Source organism: Engraulis encrasicolus, chromosome 20 (assembly GCF_034702125.1).
Source record: "Engraulis encrasicolus isolate BLACKSEA-1 chromosome 20, IST_EnEncr_1.0, whole genome shotgun sequence".
Taxonomy (NCBI): domain Eukaryota; kingdom Metazoa; phylum Chordata; class Actinopteri; order Clupeiformes; family Engraulidae; genus Engraulis; species Engraulis encrasicolus.
This window is the reverse complement of record NC_085876.1, coordinates 4,974,364-4,984,363: the sequence shown is the minus strand read 5'-3', so window position 1 is coordinate 4,984,363 and position 10,000 is coordinate 4,974,364. Positions and strand designations below refer to the sequence as shown.

The following is a 10,000-nucleotide window of genomic DNA, read 5'->3' as shown; positions in this document are numbered from 1 at the left end:
CTTGAGACAGCAGATTAATTGTCTTTGTCAGTGAGGGTGTAATCTGCAAGTCAATGAGAAGTGTTCTAAGATAAGCAGGAGTGTGAAAATGTGTCAGAAGAGGCGAGTGGAAAAAGTGTGTGTGCGTGAGTGGGTGTGCTTTCGTGTGTCTTGGTTTGTGATTGTGTGAATCTGTGTGTGTGTGTGTGTGAGAGAGAGAAAGACAGAGAAAGAGTATATGTGTGTGTGTGTGTGTGTGTGTGTGTGTGTGTGTGTGTGTGTGTGTGTGTGTGTGTGTGTGTGTGTGTGTGTGTGTGTGTGTGTGTGTGTGTGCAGCCCCGCCGACAGGGGGGGACAAAAGGGCTTTTTGTCCCGGGCCCAGGGATAGGGGGGCCCAGAACTGGGCCCTCATTAAGTTTGTGATTAATGGTTCCATTTCATTTCAAAATAAGTTGGTCTTTGAGAGAGGGAGAATGCGCTATATTTGCATTAAATAAATGATGCAGATATTTTGCCTTTCCTGTCCTTAAAAAGGGATCAAGAACTCGCACCTCCCCCCACCCCCAGTGCACAAATGGTTTGGTCGGTCATTACGAGAAAGAAAAAAACGTCTTCAACTTAAACGCGGCTCGTGCCAATTTGCCAAGGTGTCTGAAGACGCAGTCGTTCAAACCAGGAGGGCAGAAAATGAAGGAAAGGAGGAAGGCACCAGAAGCCCCAGGAATTCAGTAAAATATTCTTCAGATGATGCAGGTACTAATAACAGACAGAGGACACAAACAAAGCAAAGGTTTCCCTTCATAAACAGACACGCACTGCACTGCAGCATTCATGTTTAAAATGAGATCAGTCACACTGATAAACACAATAGAAAACGGGCATCGGATCATTTTATAACAGCTTAGTAAAATTGTGTTTCAAATCTGACCATCAGTGACCTTAGCTAAGAATATGCACATTAGCCCGGGATCATACCGTGATGAGAAGTTGCGTCGCACGCAGGGAGAGGGCAAGGGAGAACTTTTAAAACAGCGCTATTAATATGCAACGCTATAAACGCTTAGCGCGTAGGCTATAAATCCCGCTTAGCGCTAATGCTAACACATGATCAACCTGTTAACTTTGTGGGGAGAAATACAGTGTAGATTCGTTTTGCATATAGGCCTACATTTCTGCAACTTGACTTGTTCCTGTTTTTGGCTATTCCTGGTGTGGGAAGACTGATGAGGAAGCACAGTACAAGACCTGTGTTCCACTGAAGTCTTTGGTGTGCTGCTCACTTGTTCACTGTCATCACACGTCACTTGAAGTCAGTTTAGCAAACGGGAGCTGATTCAGTCAGGCACGTTTTGATGTGCAAGCCTTCAAATTGCCAAAGTAAATTACACTAACACTTGTGTTATTATTGACAATGTGAATCCTATTTGTTTTGTTTCATTTCTAAATAAATGTTGGCGAGAATGCATGGATAGTATAATTGGATGGATAGATCATTTACTATGGAATTGTATGCATCATTGTGAGGCTACTTTGGTACCAATGTCATTTATTTTATAATGGGTAGGTCTAATAATACATAGCATATCATGTGGTGCGCTTTCAGGCCGAAAGTGTAGGCCTAGTCTGGCCACCTGGTCTCTCTTGAAAAAAAAAAAATTGGTGGCTAGGTTTGTCTGGGTTTTTTTGTTGTTTTTTTTTGGGGTGGGGGGTGGAGGAAGGGGGGCCCATTGATATTTTTTTGTCCCGGGCCCAGCCAAACCTGTCAGCGGCCCTGTGTGTGTGTGTGTGTGTGTGTGTGTGTGTGTGTGTGCGTGAGTGTGAATGTGCGTGTACGTGTGCGTGTGTGTGTGTGCATCTGTCTGTCTGTCTGTCTGTCTGTCTGTCTGTCTGTCTGTTTGTTTGTTGACCTGCCTCTCTGTGTGTACAGTTTGGGTGCATTGTGTAAGTCTTTGTGTATTCATTATATTCAAATCAGCAGGGTTCTGCAAACAACTTGAAGTTATGATGACCTTGAAAACATCAAGAAACTCTTAGTCAGTGAAGTCACACACAAACACACACACACACACACACACACTCACTCACACACACACACACACACGCGTGAATGCACAAACACACAGATACACACACGCACACATTTCAGTTCTTCAACTTGACAGTTACAACTTGTAAACACATCTACAGAAATGTGTACAAACTCTAAGTTCCAACAAAATGTCAGTAAACACATATCAAAATTACAAGCACACATAAATTTGCATAACTAGACACCCCCTTCTGGCCCAAACACACAAAGAAAAGTAAATAGATGAGCACACGTGCACACACACACATACTATTTCAATATTACACCTCCCGATTAATTAATTTAAAACATATCTATAAAAGGCCATTACAAGAGTGTTGCTCTATCTTATCTGAATATGAGTATTTTACAATTATAGCAAACACACTGGTAAGGGAACTACCTGAGCAAACAGGACAATATAATATTACCTGTATTACCTGATCAAACAGGACAATATGACCTGGACTGTAAAACTTGAATGAAGAAACTGATGTTGTATGCTACCATGTAGGTCTAATTACACAACAACTTTTAAAATTAGTAGCATAAATTATGTTTCAGTTGGCTATGGCTAGCTGACCAACTAGCTCAGGGACGTCAAACTCAGGCCCGGGGGGCAAATTTGGCCTTTTATTCGGCCCGCAAGATCATTTCAATATCTATTACAGTTGGCCCACATACACCTTAATGTATAGCGTAACATGACTTGAACATGAAATTTGCTGTGTCACGGGATGTGCAGACACATTTGAACTAACAAATATGATGGGAAAGAGTGTGTCTGAAATTTAACTATGAATATGAAGTGCATGTACACACAATTTTAGTCATTTTTTACAAATAAATGTTGAGTTCGGCCCGTGACTTCGTTCCAGATTTTGATTTTGGCCCTGAGTCAATTTCAGTTTGACACCCCTGAAGTAGCTGATAGGTAGGCGTGAATGTCCATTAAGTCTGTTCATTGTCTTTTAAAACAGAGTTTGTTTTTCATTTAGTCACACGGACTGTAATACTTGACTAAAAGGAGCTGATTTTGTACCATCTAATTATCCCTCAACTTTAAAAATATTAGTAGCATATTACGTTTTAGAGAGCCAACTAGCTTCGCAGTGACTGAACTGAACTGAAGGAGTTCGCCCCCTGTTGTCCCGGAGGTGAATCGACGTCATCAATGTCCTTGAATTCTCACACACACAAACACACTGTACCTGCAGATGTTGCAGTGTCCTTTCCTTGCTCTTGGGTTCGATGGGTACCAGGGCCTTGTCATATCCTCCTCCTCCTCCTCCTCCTGCCCTGGCTTGGCTGACCGTCATGGCAGACCAGGTGCTCCTGGTAGATAGATAGATAGATAGATAGATAGATAGATAGATAGATAGATAGATAGATAGATAGATAGATAGATAGATAGATAGATGTAGATAGATTTTTTGCATCCATTTTTCTGCATTGTAGTTTCAACTGTTGCTGTCAGATGGCCATGGTAACATTGGGACATGTATATTCTTGGGACATTGGGACATGTTCTATGAAGGAGAAGGAGAGAGACATCTCTCTATGGGTTGTTCTCATCTTATGAGACATCCACCGAAGCACCTTTATAATCACTGCGGAAGGTGAAAAGCTGCAAGGATCCATCATCGCAGCTTTCCCAGAGGGTATAAAAGCGGGGGTCCCGCTTTCGACATCTCTCTATGGGGGAAATAATCACTCCCGATTGTAACACCGGAGCCCTATGGGTCGTCCCCCGCCAGGTCAGCCGTGCAGAGAGAAACCCAGTGGGGAAGATTTGGACCAGAAAGGACACAGCTGGGGGTCTTATGACTTAACAGGAACAGCAGGGTAAGCGTGGTCTGTCCCCGTACCCTAGCTCCATGTACATCATTCAACCTTGAATGGGCCAAACCAATAACGCCCACTCTAGGCATGGATGAAAGAGTTCACCTCGGGCCTGGGAGAGGAGGTCGCTTCTCAGGGTTAAGGCTCCCAAAAGCAGATTACTGATTTCTGCTAACCACTGACGGCCGTGCCAGAGGGGGGCCACCAAGAGCAGGGACGGATGCTCTGAACGCACCCAGTGCAGAACCGCCATCAAAGGAGCCACCGGGGGAAAGGTGTAGAGCCTCCCGCTTGGCCAGGGGTGAGCCAGATCAGTGCCCATGGCCGAGTCACAAGGGTCTTTAGAGAAAGCCTGCAGTGGGTGTTCTCTTCTGAAGTGTATAGATCCATTTCGGCCTCGCCGAAACTGTCCCATATCATACCAACCGTCACAGGATGGAGCCTCCATTCTGCCAAGCAGGGTCCGTCTCTGGAGAGCATATCCGCTCTCACGTTAAGGATACCCAGCACGTACGAAGACCTCAGTGAGAGGAAGTGCCCTTCTGCCCAGAGCAGTAACCGCTTCGCCAGGGAGTGTAACTGCCTGGAGCGTAAGCCACCTTGGCTATTGATGTAGGCCACCACAGTTGTGTTGTCCATCCGGACCAGTACGTGGCAATCTCGTAAGAAAGGCAGAAAGTGCCTCAGCCCAAGGAACACCGTCAGGAGTTCCAAATAGTTAAGGTGGCAAGCGGCAAGCTGGGGGGACCAGACACCGCTGACGCCAGGACCACACGGCTTAATCCATTCCTGTTATCAGTCAGCTTGAGGTTTTGGCTTCGGAAAAGTGAAAAAACGAAGTCCCAATCAAACTTCAGATGGTGTCGGACGTGACGGTGCCATAGGCACACGTTTTATGTCTCCCTGAAATCGCAAGTTTTTAACGGACCTCAGTCAAATTCTATACTCCTTAGTTACCGTTGCTGAGCTCGGATTGGTTGGACAAATAATCAATGCATCGCTCAGACTAAAGGACAATATTGTATGACATTACAGTATTGGATTCACGGCATTATGATTCAAATTTTATTGGGAAACTACTAGTTGCGTTTATATTTGTTGTCATATGCGCCAAATGCACAGCCCACGGAGCAGCCCCCACCCTCTCTCCTTTCCAGTGCGTGTGTCTGTGTGTAGTCTATGCATCGCGTGTGACAGCAAAAAAAAGTAACACTGAAATGGGGCTGCGCTTGTTCCAACCTTGTTATGAAGATATGAACTGTCAACTAAAACCATTAAAGTGAACAGAAGAGAGACGCCCAGCGTGACTGCTCAAGAGCTGCGCAGTGTGCCCAAAGCCCGTCAAAGGTCTTGACGGACCCCCGCAAATGTCTCAGTTAACAACAAGCACTATCATCGCCATCATCAAGTTGTTGTACTTCACAATTGAATATAGCTTATAGTAATCAGCGTGTGTGTATGCAATAAGTGTACACGCATTGCTTATGAAACGCAGCAAAAAGTGTGCCTGGTTCTACGTTTTTGACGGACGTAGCAACAATAACTAGGGGGCGTGGCTTTTGCGAAAGGTGAATTGGGAAACTCCAACTCCCATTGTCATTGTGACACAGCACTCCACAGCACAGAAGTGAACACTGCAAACTGCACACAACGAAATTGCTTTTATGTCTCACCCGTACAAGGGGGCAGCCCTCAATGGCGCCCCAAGGGAGCAGTGCGGCGGGACGGTACCATGCTCAGGGTACCTCAGTCATGGAGGAGGATGGGGTTAAGCACTGGTTAATTACTCCCCCCACCAACCTGTCGGGTATGGAAGTCGAACTGGCAACCTGACGCACGGGAGTCTGACGCCCTAACCGCTTACCCATGACTGCCCATCATACCACCATAGAGAGATGTCGAATGAAATTCGACTGATAAGAAAACCAAGCAGAGCTGTCCAGTTGACTTTCAAAACTGAACGTAAATAAAAGCGAGATGTGAGAGAACGTTTTTTTTTCTTTTTTCGCACTGTCAGTTCACACCGCTTAGACATTGACAGATGGACATACGATTATGTTTCACAACGTAATGTGGATAGTATCTACAAACTTGGACATGGACAAAACAATTTCTTGACCTCTACATTATTCTGTGTTGTGACATTGTTATGAAATAGGATGACCAAATCATTAATCTAGTCAGCGAAAACAAGACGAGCTAGTTAAAGCCCTATTCTTGGAACAAAAACCCTGTCTTATATCCGGGCCCATATGGCACTTTCCACAATTCAGTGTGCAGTTTGTCTGCCCCCGCATATGGCAGCAATTTCAGTTGCATACAATACATACTAACCTCTTCAGGGAGTGTGCCCCTCCATGACCTCCATGACCTCCTCCATGACCTCCTCCGTGACCTCCTCCGTGACCTCCTCCATCGCCCACCATCACCATACTGCTGCAGGCCAGGCACTCTGGGCCACCTCCTCCCCCAGGACCAAGTGATCCTCCTGGGCCAGGCCCCATTGACCCAGGCCCTCCACCTCCACCCCCGGGTACCGCTCCCGGTGGTCCTCCTTTGGGCCTCTTCATGGTGAGTTCGTGCAGTGTGGCATCCAGGCTCTCGTGGTAGGCCGTCACACCTCCACCTTACAAGCATACAAGGATAAAAGGAGTTTTAGTTACATTATATATGTAATACATACATTTACATGTACATTTACCATTTAGCGAGCACTTTTATCCAAAGCACTTTTATACACAGCCTGATCTCCAAAAATTCCGTGCTCCTGCACACGGATGTTAAGGTAGTGTTTCCCAACCAGGGGTACGTGTACCCCTAGGGGTACGCGAACACACTGCAGGAGGTACTTGGAAAAATGTGATTTTAACAAATGCATGGAGCATAGTCACACCGGAATAGAAAAAGGGATGTAAAACATGAGTTGGGGGTACTCATGGAACAGCGAAAAGGCATAGGGGGTACATGACACAAAAAAGGTTGGGAAACACTGTGTTAAGGACACGAAATCCGTGTCCAGGAGCACGGATTTTGCCAAAATTCCGTGCTCCTGGACACGGAATTGTTTTCCGTGCTCCTGGACACAGAATTGTTTTCCGTGATGGGCACACGGAAATGCTTTCTATAGGCTATTACCACAGCACTGTGTAACTCTATCATTAGAAAATACATACCAAATGCTAATCCTAAACAAAATAATGCAATAGCAATTTCAGTTGTGCCCTGACCAAAACATTCCCTAACCTTAACCTGTCATTAAAGACATATTTTTGAGAAATACCTTTTCCAGTTGGTTGCTAGGCTATCAAATTCATATAATGAATGAAAGAAAAGTAGCTGTGCCCAAACCAAAACAATCCCTAACCCTAACCTGTGAGTAGGAAATGTTTTGTTGAGAAAAAAAAATTGAAATTAGAAAAATCCTGAGAAAACACAAGACTGTGGAAACATAGAGCTGTGGGAGTAGCCTATAGAGAGAACACTTCTCTGTGTCAATCACAGAAAACAATTCCGTGTCCAGGAACACGGAAAACAATTCCGTGTCCAGGAGCACGGAATTTTGGCAAAATCCGTGCTCCTGGACACGGATTTTGTGCCCTTAACATCCGTGTCCAGGAGCACGGAATTTTTGGAGATCATGTTGACTTACAATCATCACAGTCATGGATGAGTCACAAACATTACTGTATGTAACATTACTATTATGTTTAGTCATGTTTATGCATGACTATGTTATGACACTGTTATGACCGTGTCATGCCATATGTATGATGCTGGCTACAAGTAAAGTGTTACCAATCATTGCGGTGGAATACATGTAATAATTTCACCCCCACCTCGCCCTCTTCGCAGTGAAATAAAATAAATGATCAAATTAAATTAAATTAGAAATAAATATAATTAAAAATAAAAGTAATCATTATACACCCACCTTGTCGTGAGATAAAATAAATAATTAGAAATGAATATAATTAGAAACTAGAAATGCACTCAAAGAGGTTTGCTAGAACATTTGACTATGTTACACCCTAATTTTTATCAAGTTGTTCTGCCTTATTTTTTATGGAGTTAGAAACTGGAATGTCAAAATTGGCCCTTCCCCTCAATGGTGAAGAAACTTAAAAAAAAAAATCCCTGGATCCGGATCGTGATCTGGATCACCACCAATATTTAATCACCTGTTCTTTTTGTCATTTCCAACAAAATTTCATTCAAATACGTGCACACATTTTTGAATTATCCTGCTGACAAAGAAACAAACAAACACAAACGAAAAAACCAACGCGTCTGAAAACGTAACATCCTAGGCAACGTAGGTAATAAAAGTAATAATTAATTAGACCCGCACCTCGCCCTCCTCGCACCCCCCCAGGCAGGAAGCTGCTGTCGCTGTCCAGGTTGTCGTCGGAGCTCCACCAGCCGGCCGTGCGGCTGCGGTGGTGACTGTGGTGGCGCCGGTGCCCCCCTCCGTGCGAGGACAACTCTCCACCGCCGTGGCCGCCATGCGAAGACGATGAGGGGCGGTAGTCTCCACTCTTGCTGCGCTCGCGGCTCTTGCTGCGCCGCGCCGAGCGCGACTGGTGGTGACCCCTCTCGCCGCCTCGCTCTCCGCCCTCCTCTCCTCCGCTCCGGTGACCTCCTGCATCTCAAGGTCACAGTCAGAATCAGAGTCAGAAAAGCTGTTGACACGATATTTTGAAAACACAGTGGTTTTAGCCTTTTGATTACGCATAAAGAGAGCTTTAGAATGTGCATGTCAAAACTCCTGTTTAAAAAACTCCCATTTAGGGGGCTCCTGCCACAGTGGAGTTTTTATTTTTATCCACATGCCATGTTTACACGTAAAGGGATTAAAAAATATCCACATTTAAAAATATCTGCACACATGTTACCTGCACCAGAGTCAAAGACAAAGTGTACTGTACTTAATAGAAAACCAAAGAGCGAATTCTCTACGTAACAAGCATTACATTGCATACTTGCATTTGGAGTTACACTCACTCACATTCTATCACACACACACACACACACACACACACACACACACACACACACATACACACACACACACACACACACACACACACACACACACACACACACACACACACACACACACACACACACACACACACACACACACACACACACACACACACACACACACACACAGACACGCACACACACCAGCCCCCCTCCTCACCTCCTCTCTCCCGGTACTCCCCGCCACGTGGGCCCCCTGCCGCCCCGTTGTACTCGCGTTTGGAGGGTGCCTCCAGGGAGTGGGACTTGGCGAAGAGCCGCTGCACTGAGTGGACCAGGTGGCGGATGCGGGACGGGCTCTCACTGCGGTGGTGTGGGTGCTGGTGGTGCTAGGTGTCAAAGGTCAAGGTCACAGTTATTACTGTCAAGGTAAAGGTCAGGGGTGCATTTCTCAAAACCATAGTTGCTAACTGTGTTATCTACTTTGTTGTTTGCCATGCAATTTCCCATTGGCAACTACCCAAGTTGCTAACTGGCTAACAACTATGCTTTTAAGAAACACACCCTTGCATTGTTGTTATTTTCCTCACATGCAGCACTACACAAAGGAATACAAAGGAATCACCGTCCAAAGAAGACTCACATCCTATTCGGTGGTTTTGTGAAGTATTGTGTAATGTGTTGTGATGTGATGTGCAATTATACATGGTGGCTATAGTGTGTAATCTAGTGTAATAAAGGGTAGTGTGATGTAGTGTAATGTAATGTTATATATCATACAATGTTGGTTGTGATGTGTAATGAAATATGATGTGATCGTACTTGACTTGTACATGATGGTTGTGGGGTGTATGTAATGTAATGTAGTCATGATGCATGTGATGTTTAGGGTAATGTAAAGTAATTACATAGTGGCTGTAGTGTGTAACCTTGTGTAATGTAATGTTATGTGATGGATCATGCATGGTGGATGTGATGTGTATTGCAATGAGATTGGGGTGAGTTTGGTGTAGTGTGATATAATTACATGGTGGTTGTGGTGTGTAACCTAGTGTAATGTAATGTACAGTAATAGATCCTACAAAGTGGATATGATGTGCTTTGCAATGCGATTGTGGTGACTTTGGT

General features: G+C 44.8%; 1 protein-coding gene across 1 annotated transcript in view; it reads right to left on the bottom strand.

Annotated features, from left to right (window-relative positions):
* Window positions 1–10,000, bottom strand: part of dlgap3 (discs, large (Drosophila) homolog-associated protein 3) — a 45,509-nt gene that overhangs the window by 34,083 nt on the left and 1,426 nt on the right. Inside the window, exons 3-8 of the mRNA XM_063186128.1 lie at window positions 9,093–9,240; window positions 8,238–8,528; window positions 6,427–6,509; window positions 6,297–6,339; window positions 6,224–6,242; window positions 3,259–3,382 (exon numbers count right to left, since the gene is read on the bottom strand). Coding sequence (XP_063042198.1) covers window positions 3,259–3,382; window positions 6,224–6,242; window positions 6,297–6,339; window positions 6,427–6,509; window positions 8,238–8,528; window positions 9,093–9,240 — 708 coding nt within the window. The remainder of the gene's footprint in view (window positions 1–3,258; window positions 3,383–6,223; window positions 6,243–6,296; window positions 6,340–6,426; window positions 6,510–8,237; window positions 8,529–9,092; window positions 9,241–10,000) is intronic.